The 15,864-nt window shown below is 49.0% G+C and overlaps 6 protein-coding genes across 6 annotated transcripts; 4 read left to right on the top strand and 2 right to left on the bottom strand.

The window, feature by feature from the left end:
- Window positions 1–2,002: 2,002 nt before the first annotated feature.
- On the top strand, window positions 2,003–3,274 carry L3040_003319 (uncharacterized protein; the record flags this gene model as incomplete). Its single annotated transcript, XM_007293664.1, has 2 exons — window positions 2,003–2,044; window positions 2,096–3,274. The coding sequence occupies 2 exons, from the start codon at window positions 2,003–2,005 to the stop codon at window positions 3,272–3,274; spliced, it is 1,221 nt and encodes a 406-aa protein (XP_007293726.1).
- Window positions 3,275–3,827: 553 nt separating this feature from the next.
- On the top strand, window positions 3,828–5,276 carry L3040_003318 (uncharacterized protein; the record flags this gene model as incomplete). Its single annotated transcript, XM_066154421.1, has 6 exons — window positions 3,828–3,961; window positions 4,027–4,052; window positions 4,109–4,215; window positions 4,269–4,416; window positions 4,465–4,784; window positions 4,839–5,276. The coding sequence occupies 6 exons, from the start codon at window positions 3,828–3,830 to the stop codon at window positions 5,274–5,276; spliced, it is 1,173 nt and encodes a 390-aa protein (XP_066012384.1).
- Window positions 5,277–5,725: 449 nt separating this feature from the next.
- On the top strand, window positions 5,726–9,391 carry L3040_003317 (uncharacterized protein; the record flags this gene model as incomplete). Its single annotated transcript, XM_007293666.2, has 3 exons — window positions 5,726–6,371; window positions 6,420–8,477; window positions 8,529–9,391. The coding sequence occupies 3 exons, from the start codon at window positions 5,726–5,728 to the stop codon at window positions 9,389–9,391; spliced, it is 3,567 nt and encodes a 1,188-aa protein (XP_007293728.2).
- Window positions 9,392–9,771: 380 nt separating this feature from the next.
- On the bottom strand, window positions 9,772–10,925 carry L3040_003316 (uncharacterized protein; the record flags this gene model as incomplete). The annotated part of the gene is made up of 4 exons (XM_007293667.2): window positions 9,772–9,905; window positions 9,968–10,109; window positions 10,161–10,633; window positions 10,709–10,925. 4 exons carry the CDS (start codon window positions 10,923–10,925, stop codon window positions 9,772–9,774), a joined length of 966 nt encoding a protein of 321 aa, XP_007293729.2.
- A 380-nt stretch (window positions 10,926–11,305) lies between these two features.
- On the top strand, window positions 11,306–11,785 carry L3040_003315 (uncharacterized protein; the record flags this gene model as incomplete). The annotated part of the gene is made up of 3 exons (XM_066154420.1): window positions 11,306–11,330; window positions 11,404–11,480; window positions 11,591–11,785. 3 exons carry the CDS (start codon window positions 11,306–11,308, stop codon window positions 11,783–11,785), a joined length of 297 nt encoding a protein of 98 aa, XP_066012383.1.
- A 547-nt stretch (window positions 11,786–12,332) lies between these two features.
- Window positions 12,333–14,082, bottom strand: L3040_003314 (uncharacterized protein; the record flags this gene model as incomplete). Its single annotated transcript, XM_007293668.1, has 5 exons — window positions 12,333–13,355; window positions 13,403–13,437; window positions 13,595–13,764; window positions 13,812–13,914; window positions 14,043–14,082. 5 exons carry the CDS (start codon window positions 14,080–14,082, stop codon window positions 12,333–12,335), a joined length of 1,371 nt encoding a protein of 456 aa, XP_007293730.1.
- Window positions 14,083–15,864: the final 1,782 nt, after the last annotated feature.

Raw genomic sequence — 15,864 nt, 5'->3', positions numbered from 1 at the left:
GCTAAAGCGTTATATCGTCTTTACGTCCTTTTAAAGCGTATTTCTTATAGAAAATTGATGTCGCTTTAATGCGGAAGGCAGCCTTGCATCAAGACCGGGGCGAAGCGAGGTCCCTTAGCCCCGCAGCTTGCGGAGGGCCGCCACGAATCAGACCTGGTATTTCGTACTATTCTTATACCGAGGATCATCCTAAATATAAAATCGAACTTACACTTAGCTGACTATTTATAAATTTGAAATCTCCTTTTCAAATTGTATATTATCTTTCTTAATTGTATACTGAAAAGATCAAGGTATAAGCCAGATGTACTCGTAATAATAAGCCGGAATGGGTCGGAGCAAATCGGGTCCTTAAACACAATACTTTGAGCTTCGATATAGGTGCCGATCATTCATTCAGTTTGCTGGCCTTTGAAATCATGCTTTAATATGGTCTTGCCATACAAAGTAACCAGGTCTATTTCCTGGCAGCCCTCTGCAAGCTCCGGGGCGAAGGGACCTCGCTTCTCAACGGTCGTAATATAGGTAGGTAAAGCTGCCTTCCGAGGCCACTAACATTAACGTTACATCGGTTTTCTTGAAGAAATACGCTTTGAGGAATATAAAAAAATGTAACGCTCTAGCCCGGCCGCAAGCTAAAAATTACGGCCCTCCGCATGCTCCGGAGTAGTCTCATCTATTATTATTGGAATTTGTGATGTACAACCTCCAACGTTAATACAATCCTTTCAAATTATGGTTGCTAAATGAAAACTTGGTCTTGAATTATCTCTCAAAGAGGCTCATCCATTGGAAGCTCCAAATCGCAAGTCAAGGTCCAGCCACTATATACCTATAAGTCCTTTCAAGTAATCGCGATCTCTTGTAAGGATCGCAATCTAGCCTTATAGCCCCCGTATTAATCAACAATAGAGACTCTGAGAGGATAGCGTATATCGTTTAGTTATTGAATCTGCAAAAAGTATATAAGCGCAAGGTGAAAGTCGAAGAGTTCGGAATCGTTGTTGCGATCGCAAGAGACATTTGCCCCCCCCCAAAAATAGCAGCTTTGTATTTGGGTCCAATCTGCCGCACTTACAGACAATGCTGCATTATCTAGTAACAATTTATTGCTCCATAATTGACTGAAAATAAGTGGTGTTTACCGCAAGAGTTCAGTCGCGGGGAAAGCAATTCAATGAGAGGAAAGCATTATTCGTTGCTAAGTCATTTCTAATACAAGTTGAAATGGGACAGTTACTTGACCTGGGGCACTTGATTTTCCTGACTAATTCTTCAGAGTAAGAAAGCAGAGACAACAATCAGTCAGGCTTGGACGAGGTCGAGGTCGAGGGATACCAGGTCAGGTTTATCATCGACGTTTCGACAACGCGCACAACATCAGTGCGTGAGATATCCCGGCCCAAATAGCAGACTTTGATATCAAGCCTATTGGAATACTCGGGCAGTGAAGAGGAGAGAAAGTAATCTATGGGACACGGTCATCGAATTGATGGCGATGCGGAATCCTTCAACCTGTACATCACAATGTCACATAATCCCATCTACTGATTTCAATCACTGCCTGGAGGAACTGATGGGCTTCTAAATTTTTAGCTGTCGATAATTATACTATGAAGATCGGTATCACAACCTGCAGCTACCCGAAACAAACGCATCCTGAATTACAAATTCATCTACGTAGATTACCGGGTCATAGAAACTTGTTCTAGAATTTAAATTCACCGCAGTCCTTTCAAAGATTACCCGGGTCGGCTTTTCGGGCGTGCACAACGACAAAGCATCGAAGCTTCTGTTTCTGGCTACCCTTTTAAAGTGTAAGTCTGCTCCTGCCGTTTTGGTAGTCTCTTAAGCCAAGCCAAGCCGAACGCGGTTTTCGCTCGCAACCTTCCGCCCGAACATCCCTTCGTGCTGAGCACCACACGTTCACGCTTTGCCACACTACCTTAAGAGGAGGAGTCTCAAGTTCGAACAATAGGTGACTCGCCGGGTGCTCAGCGCCATGTTCTTTACCTCGTGGCAGCTATGGGAGCAGATGACCTTCGTGAGTGACGAAGACAAGGCTTGCCATGTTTTCCAGCTAAAAATACACCAGGTCCTTGCACTCGCCATCGTCGGAGTCTTTCTCGTCGGCTGGGGCAAGCTGCTCTGGGTGAACAGGCTGGTGCAGAGGCAGGAAGTTGTTGATGAGGAGAAACGGACGAAAATTGAGCAACTCAGAAACAGCGGGCAGATTGTCGAGTCCCGGAGGAGCCACGATATTCCGTTCGGGATCAGAGCGATCCAAAGCGGAATACAGGTGGATGGGATATGGATCTCACAGGCAAACACCCCGATGCCAAGTGTGCTCAATCTTGGCCATCTTCGCGGCAGCTCGTCAGATAACCTGGCAAGTACGGATGCCAGTAAGGGCGTTGAGGCTTCCGATTCGAGATACGAAGATACAAAACCTACCTCGAGATATGGAAGATCTTCATTCAGAAGCATTGATCTAGGCGCCCTATCCGATGCTCAAGACCCGATGGTACAGGGCACTCGGACGTCTTACCAACCAAGGAAATCTTCATACCTTCGTCAAGGCAGCCATGGGGTCTTCGATAAGGGTACGCTTGGCCAGTTGGAAGGGAAAACGTCGCTTAGGAGAGGAGTACAAGCACACCGTCCCCGTGGCTCCAGAATCGGAAATATGAATATCGATTCGTCGTCTGCTGCGGATAATGAACATTCTTCGGATTCAGAGGCTAGCCTCTCTCAAGAACCAAAGATGACCGACCTATCTCGAAAAGCTCTGTTAAACGACAAGTCAGCTTCCGAAGGTCGTTTACTGAGTCTATCCAGCGTGCCATCAGGAAGGCCCGTAACCGCACATGGTCATCCTCAGAGTGCCAAAGCAGCGTACTTCTCTGTCCCTGTAGAGTCACCCGACTTCGACAAATCAGATCCGTTTGAAACTCCCCATGTGAGCCCCTTGGACTCAGTTCGACCACAGCAGACATTCACAGGTCCGAATCGGCTCGATGCCTCACAACAAGCAGGCTCTAGGACCCGGTCTCCATCACCATTTGTCCCCGGCGAGTTACATGTCAACAAAGTGGCGCGGAAGGTCAACTCAGGATTTGAGGTTCTACCGGCGGGAACGTTCGGCAGACCAAAAGATGCTGACGAGGACGTCAAAGATGATCCAAGAGCGAGAAGACGGTCCGCAAAGCTACAGAAGAAACCTAGAGGCTCGATGACGGGGGGACGACCATCCAACGCCATGGAGCGCCCCTGAGGACTGATAGTCCCCATCTGAGGATAGTTCAAAATGTAGCTTATCTCCCAAGACCGTTGCAATATTTACCCCTGAAGATATTTGCAGTATCGGTTTAGCAGATATTCAAGCCAAGGGTCCTAGGTTCGGCTGCAAGTTATCACGCCATGAGGTGCAAGAGGCCAGCAAGTCCGACTGGACAAAACAAGCAGTTTTACATCTCCATGCGGGGGATTATATCTTTCTCAGAATCAAGAGGCTCATTTTTCCGAATTGGCTTGCCGTTCGAGTATAGGGGAACGAAACACAACGCAAGTTGTCTTCAGAATGCCAAGAAATCTTACTTAGCGTGGTGATCTTTGAAGCCGGAAGTTATCCTTTGCATATTATGAATTTGTTGCTTGTAGGAAAGCCATCCCGAATCAGAATTGGAAATAAATGTTCCTAGCATTAGGGATAGCAGAAACATTCATCAATAAACCAAACATAAATCTGCTCTATAGACCACTGCTGTCCATACAGGTTTATACCTATCTATGGCGGCTTAGAAGGGGAGATGTCACGAGATCAGGCGATGTGGCAAGCGCGTTGGCTGTTGTTTCTCCTTGTTAGCGCGCTCACGCCATTTCTCAAACACAGAACCGCCATCCCCCTTGATCTCCGTCCATATCTACCAAAATATCTCAGCAGTACGAAAACAAAAAGGAAGTAAGTTTCTTGATTGGTGGATCTTCCATTTCAATTTGCATAGTTACGGCTGACGTCACTAACAGCTTTTCGCGTTTGCCCCGCCACCACCGTAATAACGACCAATTTCGAGATCCTACGCACAGAGAGCCACCAGAGCTTGGTCAGTGATTCTAGCAGCCATGCCTAGCGATGAGGTAGAGCAATCACAGTCCGGCATGGAGGAGATGGGCGTCGGCGGTCCTGGCGCACCTACACCGCTGTCAGCTCTGGAGGTTCGTACACCCAGTGCCACTATCCATTGAGGTGTCTAATATCTTGCCTCCAGGGTGTCGCAGGGCTGACGAAGAGAGATATCCAATTGATTGTGGAGGGAGGGTACAACACGGTAGAGTCAGTAGCATACACCCCGCGGCGCATACTTGAGCAGATCAAGGGCATCTCTGAGCAGAAGGCAACAAAGATCCTGACTGAAGGTGGAATTACCCCCGTCACTACGAGTGCTTACAGCTAATTTATTACAGCCTCCAAACTTGTTCCTATGGGATTTACAACTGCTACCGAGATGCATCAACGGAGGAGCGAGTTGATCTCAATCACCACTGGCTCTAAGCAACTCGATACGCTACTAGCCGGAGGCATCGAAACTGGATCAGTTACCGAGATATTTGGGGAGTTCCGAACCGGAAAGAGTCAAATCTGCCATACGCTAGCTGTCACTTGCCAACTTCCTTTTGATATGGGAGGCGGCGAGGGTAAGTGTCTCTACATCGATACCGAGGGAACATTCCGACCTGTCCGTCTTCTTGCTGTCGCCAACCGCTATGGGCTTTCCGGAGAAGAGGTACTCGACAATGTTGCTTACGCCCGCGCCTACAATTCTGATCATCAACTTCAGCTGCTGAACCAAGCCTCCGCCATGATGTGTGAGACTCGATTCTCCCTCCTCATCGTCGACAGTGCTACTTCCCTCTACCGAACAGACTTCGTTGGTCGTGGAGAGCTGTCTTCCAGACAAACCCATCTAGCAAAATTTATGAGGACCCTCCAACGCTTAGCAGATGAGTTCGGAATTGCCGTTGTCATAACCAACCAAGTCGTCGCTCAGGTTGATGGTGGCCCGAGTGCGATGTTCAATCCCGACCCTAAGAAGCCCATCGGAGGTAATATTATTGCTCATGCCAGTACTACCAGATTGAGTCTCAAGAAGGGACGTGGGGAGACCAGAATCTGCAAGATCTACGACAGCCCCTGCTTGCCCGAGAGTGATTGCCTGTTCGCGATCAACGAGGATGGTATTGGTGATCCAAGCCCGAAGGACCTCGAGAAGGATTGAGTTGTGAAGGGACCAGACTTCATATTGTCTTTCCTCATGAGAAGATGAATGACTTGCATGAGTACATGAGTGCATGATGGATTGGCTGGACTTTACTTAATTTTTTTACTTTGCATGCGGATCATAGCGTGGTATGGGTGCAATGGGCTTGGGCTATCATTTCGGGTCGCGTGTTAGTAAATGCTTTCATTATGTCTAGGTGCAGGTTCAATAATACGATCGAGCCACGAAAGTACATAACTTATCAGGAACGGGTGTTACTCCCGAGAAAGGTGAATATGATGAAACCCCTGTACTACCTAAACCCTGCACCTCCAACCTAGCTAGCGCCAAGCGAAAAAGCTGAGGTCGTGAACGGAGCGCGTCAACTTTCCTTACGACCACAGACATGCGACATCAAAACACCACAACGCCACAAATTGCCAGTGATCAGGGTTGATGGAGACGAGATGGCTAACTCTAGCCTGTTTTACGCTTACCAAGAGACACGACTAGATTTGGACTCCCCCTCGCAAGGTACCACTATTGCGATCCGTTTGCCTGCTGGCGCATCAATATACTCCAGACCAGCTTCAAAACGATCCCGTGCTGTTGAACTCCCGATCGCAGAGGATGAAAATGCCTTCAGGCAGCGGTACTTGGCGTCGGCTGCATCAATTTATCATCGAACCCACTACAAGTCGCCGAGAAGCTTTCTTTGGAGGGTGCTGGAAGATGGAAAGGTCCTCTCGATTCGATCAGTCGACGTCTCTAGGGCCAGCAAAGCCGTCGATGCCAACCTTACACTGCGAATGAGTATTCCGAGCGCGATTAGACAAGGATGTATTGCGATTACGGACTCGCCGGAGCATGATACTCTGAGCGTATTCTTCTTGACGGAAAACAAGCAACTCTACACACTTACCCTTAAGCCAGAATACTTTCGAAAAGCTGCGAGCACGGAGGATAACGTAGGGGAATGGTGCAAGGTCTACAATTCTGCTGGGTTGGGTATCAAACATCCGCATAGACTTGTAGCTCTAGGCGTAGATGACCTGTTGATTTCCATGATCGACGGTGGACTGTTGAGGCTCAACAGAAGTTCTGGAACTGGTAGTAAGACAGCTCGCCAAACGCTTCATAATATCTGCTAATTTCGCGTAGATTTTCTCTGGAAGGAGACACATTATAATGAAGGCGGCTGGGGGCTTAATGTTCGATCTATTTCACTGTTCCAACGTGCAAACATGATTTCCTACGCCGGACAAAACATGGAGCTTTCCGCGGCTACCTCCATAGCTGCTCCGGAAATACAACTCGATGGAACACCTTTTGCGTTCACAGTCTGCTTGGACCATCGATTACGCATCTGGAACCTGGCAACTGGAAAAATCGCCTGCACGAAAGACATCCTGGCCGACGATCAGGAGCAGCCAGACCAACCCAAGAAAGTCATTGATCCGTCACAATCGCAATTGGTCAAGTTACTAGGTGACAACGAGGAGAGCGCTCTCTGTGTCACATACTCTCCCCTGGGAAGCGGCGAGTTTAAATTCTGGAATGTCACTCCTCGGGCGGATGGAAAGCTTGACATAAGTGATATATTTCAAGGCAGTCTCCTGAAGCCCTTGCTCCCAAAACCCGACGAGATTTGGACATTGGCGGACTTCTCCGTCGTCCTCGACAGGGACGACCACAACAAGATTAGCCTATGGGTATTGTGGAAGAATGACATAGCATCTCATCTTCATTACCTGGAGTTCTATCGCAATGCCGACGTGGGTCAAGTTGAGGTAGCGTGGAAGGAGGACTGGATGGCCATGAAAAAATGTCCAGCGCTCGACAAGTCACCTCCACCAATCGTCTTTTCTGGAGACTCCTCTGACGGGACAGAGAAATGGCTTGAACTTATTCTTCATCCTGGCAGGTTTACGACTGCTACGCTTGAAACAGGCCTTGCAATCTACACGCGTGGACTAGGCTCACTCAAAGCATCCGCTCGCAAGCCAGGTTCTCTACCAGACAGACTCTGTACAACAATAGCTGCAGCAGCTACCCTGAATCGGTCTTCCAGTGGCGATATGGACTACGAGCAGTTTCGTCTTGCCACAGACGCCCAGTGGCGAAGATTCTTTCGAGTTATCTTCGAGCTCGATCAGCAGCGTGGCGAAGCTATGTCGCTATCAGTTAATCCTGAAGGAGATATGCCTTGGTTGGTTTTGGCGGATGGGATCTCGGCTAGCCGAGACTGTAGCCCTTTGGAACGAATTTTATTCAACCATGATCGGGCTTATTCTGAAAACGAGCATGTGGCCCGTCCACTGTTCGCTGCAACTGATTTCCGGAAGTCACTCTCTGAGCAGTTCTTGCACGCCTGCAAGACCCAGATGTTAGAGGAGATTTGGCAACAGCCATCTCTCACTGCCCCAGCAAGGATGCGAATATTTTACGAGAAATGCGACTTTACTGGTCAGATAGGAGACGACTCATTCCATGACCTCCAAGTTGACCTAGGGGGTAACTTCAAAAATGTCACCTCGCAGGTTTACACTGCCATCCTGCAGCTCATGAACGCCTCCGAGGATTTCGAACGCGCCAAAAACCAACCTTTAGCAGAAACCGGCTACAAGCTGCTCATGAAGGGCGTCCAAGATACAGTGGAATTGCACCGAGAAATATGTCTAGATCAACTCATACTCCTGATACTGATAGAGTACGAGATAAATCACTCAGAAGACGGAATTCAATTCGAAAGTGGCGTGGTATTCCTTGAGCTCCTCAATTTGTTGCAAAACCTAGAGTGTATTAGGTGGCTTGTTCGCACGCAAATAACTTTGGACGTTCCCAAGCTTGAACGTTCTAACTCCTTGGATGTGCAGGCCCCGAGTTCCACAAAAAAGGTCCCGACACCGAAGACGGTGACTGTGTTGGAGGGCGCCTTCCGGTACTTACTAGGGTTGGATCTACGACCAGGGGAGAGAATGACTTCGGTTGTGACTGAGCAAATTCTGCAGATATGTGCAATCGATAGCAGCTACGAGGTTCAGACTTCCCTGATGCAGTGCTGGCTGCTTAAGGAAGGCCGACCTGACCTCGCCATCGAATTCTCGCACTTCACAGCTCATGACGCTTTCTCTATCTACGTCCAAGGACGAGTTCATCTAGCCAACAACGATGCTCCAGCAGCCTCAGCGCTTTTCAAAAAAGCCGCTTTCGGAATGGGTAGGTCTTCAAGAATTGTGGAACCTGTGACAGATACTGACTACAACGCAGGACACCCGGATCCGAAAAAGCGCTCTGACTACAGGAGTGGAGGCTTCATAGATGACACAGAGAGGACACTCCTGAACGCAGGACTCCCCGAATACTACTCCCATATAGTTGCACTCTTCGAAAAGGAGAAGAACTACTCATACGTTATCGATTTCGCCCGACTCACTCTTCAATTTTTTAGAGTCGGTCACGAGGATGTGTATTTGACCCGGATTCGGAAAGACATGCATAGTCGGCTCTTCAGTGCCGCCATCCAAACATCCCGCTACGAACTTGCCCATTCTACCCTGTGTCTATTCACCGATAGCGCACTCCAACAATCCTCCCTCCGCATCCTAGTCACCAAGATGTGCGAAGCATCCTGCGCCTCCCAACTCATCGACCTCCCCTTTCTTGGCCTCCAAGAAAACGTCGACGACATCCTTCGCCAGAAGTGCCAGAGCATAGTGGAAGTCAATAACGGCATTCCCTACCACAAGATTCTGTATGCGTGGCGCATTAAGCACAGCGATTTCCGAGGCGCGGCCGCCATCTCCCTCGAGCGCTTGCAGCGTTTACAGCAGTCCGGGGACGGGGACAAGATTATTGGAGACGGAGGCCTCGAGACACCCGTCACAAAGCAGTACGTCGCACTCATCAATGCCCTGAGCTGCGTCGATCCTAAGCAAGCCTGGATCCTGTCGGAAGAGCTCCCACGCAAGTCCAGCACGGCTGGCGTGAACTGCAAGAAGACGCCGCCCAAGAGACACGTGGTCACGCTGGATGACGTGAGGAGGGCATACCAAGCGGAACTCGATCGCCTCGCGGCTATTGCGAATAACCAGTTCGCATTTGGCGGCGGCGATGAGATGGACGTTTTATGATTGATTTTTTTGGTCCTGCTAGCAGAGGTGGGTAGAGCTGGGTCGTGGGGAAAATAGCGGAGGCGTCTTTGGGAGTTCTTTGAGAGCTAGGTGGTGAGAGCTAGCTTGTGTATAATGGATTGGAGATCCCTCGAGACTAGCATAGTACGAAATGGAAGTGACCAGTTTGATCATTGAATGTGATCTAAAATGTTACCTACCATATGCAGGTTTTACGCATCAATTTCCTGGCGGTCGTACTCGGGTAGCATCCGCACCAAATGGTGAGTTTGACCGGTTTGAATCATTATTTCCGCGCCACAGAAAGGGGGCTGGCGAGTCTATGTTACAATCGGGAAATGCAAGTCTTTCCATTACTCCTCCACTTTCTATCTTATAATCTAGGCCTGCGCCACTGGGGTCCTTTCTGGGGGTGGCGCTCCCGTAATCTGTGTTTGCTGGCCAGCGCTCGCTGCGATCTCGGGTGCCTGACGATAGAGCACAATTTCTGATTGCTTGAAGTAACGTCGTGCGTCTACAATTATCAGTTTCCGTTTGGCTTAAGCATTATAGAATTAGAAAGACAGCAAGACAAACCTTCGTCGATTAGTACGAGACTGAGGTAATATCTTGTAGAGTATTTTTTATTGACTTCCCTGAATGTTGGGGTCAAGTCGAAACCTCCTAGGAAAAGTCGAATTGGAATTGTCTCTCCTCTGGACGGAGAACCATCCATAATCTACTTCTAGTCAGCAAGAACTCAGGCATAACTCGTCAGCGCCTAACCTACCTCAAACCGAACCAACGTCTCGCTCTCATTGTACTGATTGGGAGCCGCACCCGTAGTCTCCCTTCTTATGATTGACAGCTCCATATGCTTAATCTTCAGCCTGACCAACAGGAAGTATATGCGTCCAACAATAACGTCCTTCAGGTGGTATTTGGACTTCGAGTACTCAAACTCAATGTGCAAGCAGTCCTCGATGCCAACGTCCATCTTGATGGAGCTGTTCATCTCGGGCGGTATCCGGTACGAGTAGACCCAGATATCCTTCTCCCTGATCACGTCGGCCATACGCCGCGAGACCGTCACGCGCACGAAGTAGCGGAGCCGCACGTTGATGCCGCTGTAGGACTCGTACTGCTTCTCGATGTTCTTGAAGTTGAAGTCGAAGGCTTGAGGGTGTTGCAGGTCCCCCGGGGCAGCTAGCTCCTGGCCCAGGGAAAGGAATTCGTAGTGGTTTCCTCGATCGAAGAACATCTCTATGGTAGCTGGTCAGCCAGACCATCCTATTGCTTGAGGCGCAAGCTTCCCACAGCTAGGTACGCAAAACTTACCAATTGTGCCGATGAACTGCACCTTGATGCCCGTGTGCTCTAACCGTTTGCCGTCCTTCGGTCGGATCGTCACGGCGCCCTTGACCGATTCCCCGTCCTTGTATAGAGGTGCCTTCTCCCGCCGGCCCTTCTCCGTCTTCATGTCCACCATCTGCCTGTCGTCGCCATCGTCCAGTACGATATCGATATCCACCGGCGTTGTAAAGAAGTACGACATATCAGCGACCACTTTCCTATCGTTGCCTCCGAAATGGATTGGTTGCGGGGGGTGAGTGTTGTGAGAAGCGCAACTCAAGTAGAGTGGATGGTCGATGCTGGGGGAGCTCAACAGCTCGTACCTACCTAGGCCGCTGTCGTCAACAAGCGAGGCAGTTCCTCCAAGGAACAAGGCTCCAACTCAGCCTTTCAGCACGGAGACAGAATGTCCGTGCTGGGAATTCTGGAAGCTCACAACCACCGATGTCTATCCCTCAACGGCGAACATCCCAGCACCATTTACTCTTCTCCGATACACGAGTTATTTCCGTACAATCGCCCAAGCTGTACTGGTAAATCTCCTCACGCGGGTCAGCCAGCAGCAGCGACTGCGACCCAGCCATGTCGCTCCACGGCTATGTTAACAGTAAGACACTCTCCCTGCACGTACGCGCCCCGTGTTGGCATAGCTTACAGCTCCCATTCTGACAGCTGGCTAGAGAAGGTGTTAGTCTTGACGAGCGATTCCAGGACGCTAGTGGGGACGCTGCTCTCGTGCGATCAACAGACGAACTTGGTATGTCCCTTCTTCCAGCCTCCGAAACTGAATTTCTTTCCATTTCCCCCAAAACCCTACTCCATCATTTGTATATAATTGTTCGCATGGAAATCTAACAAGCCGTAAAGGTCCTCTCCCAAACCATCGAGCGCATTATCCGACCTCCGGATGACCCTGAGCCATCGAGCGAGGTTCCGCATGGACTGTATCTGATCAGGGGAGACAATGTCGCGGTCGTGGGCCTAGTGGATGAGGAAATGGACGATACTATCGACTGGCTGCAGGTCAGGGGAGCTGTTGTCGGAGGTGTCAAGCATTCGTGAGGGGGGATGAGAATCTGGGTCTTGGAGATGAGGAGATATCATGAGAGACAGGGTCAACGATCAATACTGTTGTATACAGGGCGTTTGGGCGGTGGAACTGGCTTGGTATTTGACATAGTTCGGACAATGCAATGGAATGTCTTGGGACTTTAGCTCGGGAGTTTGGTGGGCAAGTGCACAGCAATCTGGTGTGGAATTTTGATAGTGCCATGGCCCAAGAGAAAATTTGTTGCTCAAGTACTGGAGTCTTGATTTGCAATTGCGTAGTCGCCTGTTCAATGTTGCAACTTGGAAGCGGTACAATGATATAGACAGACCAGTTGGTGGCCACACTTGGTTTGTGAAGGAGTGTAAGCGAGCCAAAACAGACTTCTCACTCACTCAAGATTCTCATAAAAGTTTTCTGATTCCCGCACATCTACTTCAAAGCTCATGTGTCCGTCGCCACATGTGTGATGTGCGTGTAGTGGTCGCAAGGCTACCCATTAATAATTCATATTCCTCCTGTTCACTCATGTCGCAAAGCAAAATCAATCTAAAGTCATGTCTATCCGAAGATGCGCTCCAGAAGGTAAGGTCCAAAGGCATCCTCTCCGGGTGAGGAAACGATTCTGTTGATTCTGTTTCCCTTATCCGGGTGGAGCCAGCTGTGATGGTCGCCTGGCGCATCCTCATCCTTACTTTCGTCAGGATGTGTAGGGGTCAATGTCTCCATGGGATTCATAATGTCAATCGCTCCTGGATTCTTGATTTTTTGGGAGGAAGCCTTGCCTTTCTTTCTCTGTCTTCGATCTACCAAATGCATTCCCCGAGTCCACTGGCCTGATACCTCAATTCGGATGTCTTCAGGGGCCTTGGGTGCTGACATCCAGGAGGGAGCAGAGCGGGTGAGCATGTACCAGATGCACAAGGGATCATGCAGTTCAAGTCCTGGGTCTGCTTGCTTTACGGTCCGACTCTCGATATTGTCAAGTGTCTTGTGCACGAATGCAGATGTCCACTCTGCAAGAGGACTGCCAGCCTTGATTAAAGGGTTCAGTTTAGCCGAGACGAGAGATCGATGAAGTGCGTGGGGAGTCGTAACGTCAAGCGGGAACAGAGTTAGATTAAGTTGTCTTGAGAGATTCTTTGGGTACGGAGGCAGTGACTGGATGCCCTTCGGTACTGGCGGCATGGTCGAAGCCGGAATCTGAGAAGTGAGAGCGAATACACGGGCAGAAGCCACAGCATCGGCGAAAGTGTTGAACTCGGCAACAGGAGTGATGTTACCCGAACAATCAATTGCACCGCCCATCACAACGACTTCCTTGACCCTCAGGAAAGTCTCAGTATCTTCAGCTGCTGCCAAAGCCAGGTTGGTCAATGGTCCAACAGCAACGATGGTGATGGTATCACGAGGGTTCTCCTGCAGGAGGCGAAGAATTTCCTTGTGAGCGGGGAGCTGAGAAGCTCGGAATGAAGAGGATGGAGTTGCAAGCTCTCTAGCCGCTGCTACCTCTTCCGCGGTGGCACCGGCCTGAAGAGGTTGGAACAGAGTCTTCCAGGTTTCGGATGGAGATAGGTGAGGGTGCTATCTGAGTCAGCACAGCATCTGGAGCTTTTGAGGTATCGACGCACCGAAGTATGGACGCCAGCCAAGCCATCAGCGCCGTCTGAGGGAGAATTTTAGACCCATATACTGAAATACAGAGGGAAAGAAACAAGATACAACGCCTCTAGACTTGTATAAAGGCTAGAGGCGATCACCACTGGAATCACCGCTGGACTCGAGATACATGCGGTGCAGGACGAGAGGTGTCGAGAACATACGGAAGTAATCTGCCATCAGAATGGTCTCCTCCAAGGGATGCTCGGGTCCTATAGCCACAAGAGGCTTTGACTCGATCATGGCTTCGAAACCCTCGAGCTGGCCACGAGCTCTTCGCCATTCTCTCTCTTTCTCGATGACATGGAAGAGGGCAACGGCATTGCGGAGGCAGCTGAATTATTAGTATCAAGACTGCCAGCAAGCAACAGCGGGACATACCTTTCCACCTCGACGTTTCCGTAGGTGATAGACAGCAACAGGATCTCCAGCTCATCTGGCTTAGCTGCAAGAGCCAAAAGGATGGCTAGGATGTCATCGACACCTGGACCCGGGTGGTTAGAAGGGGTTTGTTGTTCGCTAGATAGATAGATGGATAGATGGATAGATGGATAGATAGATAGATGGATAGATAGATAGATACTGCAGATGTGTTGGAGAAGGGGAACAAACCAGGATCCGTGTCGATGATGATGCGGTTGAGGGGAGCCATCTTCTAGAGAGATAGGTAGTAGGTACAGTGTCAAAGGCAGCTGGGTGCTGTGGGAGGAAGTCTGAGGTAGGAGGGGCAGGGAGTGTAGTGGTTGGGGGGGGGGGGGGGGGGGGGGGTGGTTATCAACCGACCCGGGTGCGTCAAGAGGTCAAGAGGTATAGCTCCGTATACGTGCCTATATATGTATACCTATGTACCGGTATATGTATGACCGGTATATGGATATGGATACGGATATGGATATGTATATGTATATGTATATGTATATGTATATGTATATATATACATATATAATTTTGAGGGGAAGAGTAGCTGCTTGGCTCTCGTCCCAGTTGGATGGAAAGGATACCAGGGAACTCTTGTCTGTGCTCTTCTTCAATAGGAGTTCCAGCAGAGGGTTGTGGGTTGTGAAACTACCGGTACCTACGTAGTACTACTAAGGTACTTTTTCCGGGATCGATTAAAGCGTCATGAGGCCATAAGGCAGAAACAGGCATACACGCATAACACAGCCTCCTTCGCCACTTCTCCCGCCACCTTTTCCGCCACCCCTCTCGCCACTTTTCCCGCTACTTTCTCCGCCGTTTGACTTAAAGCAAATTCAACGAAATAAAAACTATTTTTAGCTTTTTTTTATAATACTAAGCACGTGCTTTCGACTTCTTTTACGTTACTTATTTTTTTTTTTTTTTTTTTAGCGAATTATAAGCTATTTCAGCATTTTATCGATAACGTGTATTCAGTTCGAAAAAACCATTACTTATATTAAAAAAGCTTTACGTTTATTATTACGTCACGTGTTAATTTGAGCGTGCACGTAAGGCTCTTCAAACTTCCGCTTTTAGCCTTCTTTTTATTACTACTATCCCCTTAATGAATAAATGTCGAAAGTATAATTTCGCAAGGAATCTTACCAGAGCTTAAACCAATCAACTTATAAGGATTCAGCTTTGAAAATTATCTTTGAGCCGGTATTTAGCCTATACAGTGGAGTAAGCAGGGCTTTGAGCTATTAAGAAACCACCGCTTTATGATTTATGGGCTTAAACTGGGTCCGACATTTATTCATAGGGGGGGATAGTACTATACGGTGCTAGCAAGCAGGCCTTGGTTAAAAGAATAAAAGCGAAGCTAGCGGCCGCTTAACGAGCTTCGCACGTGATATTCGAATCAAATCAATTACGAGCGAAGCTTTAAATTCGATTCGAACTCGAATTTTCATAATATCGGAGTTTAGCGACTTAGCCGATCTTGTGAGCGCGTTTAATAGTCAATCGTTTACGGAGTAGTTAATACGGGAATGATATAGGCTATAGCCGATTGAGATTAGCTCCGTCGGAGGTTCGGCGTCCGAGTGGCTATCTAATGCATGTGTGCCTGTTTCTGCCTTATGGCCTCATGACGCTTTAATCGATCCCCTTTTTCCACTTCTTCGGGGGTAATGTGGCGAAAAGCCGATATTCGGCCCTTAGCCCACTGACTTGGGTCCATTTGTCTTTGAACGGTAAAAAAACAGCCGACGCCCTTGGGTCCATGTGCATCTCCATGTCCATGTCCATGTCCATGTCCATGTCCATTTCCATCGCCCTCTCCCTCTCCATCTCCATTTCCGTCTCCGTCTCCATCTACACTCCGTCTCCATTTCTCAATCCCCATCTGCTGCATCTCCAACCTTCTCATCAAACATAAGGCCAAGTCTGCTCCCCTCCGTACTCTCGACAACTCCCCCTGTCAATATCAACTCCCTACACCGTTACCAATCCAATCAGCGCACCCACGCTA

Source organism: Drepanopeziza brunnea (assembly GCF_022702325.1).
Source record: "Drepanopeziza brunnea f. sp. 'multigermtubi' strain 214-2 chromosome Unknown ctg4, whole genome shotgun sequence".
Classification (NCBI taxonomy): domain Eukaryota; kingdom Fungi; phylum Ascomycota; class Leotiomycetes; order Helotiales; family Drepanopezizaceae; genus Drepanopeziza; species Drepanopeziza brunnea.
Note: the sequence above shows the minus strand (reverse complement) of the source record. Positions and strands in the feature narration are given on the sequence as shown.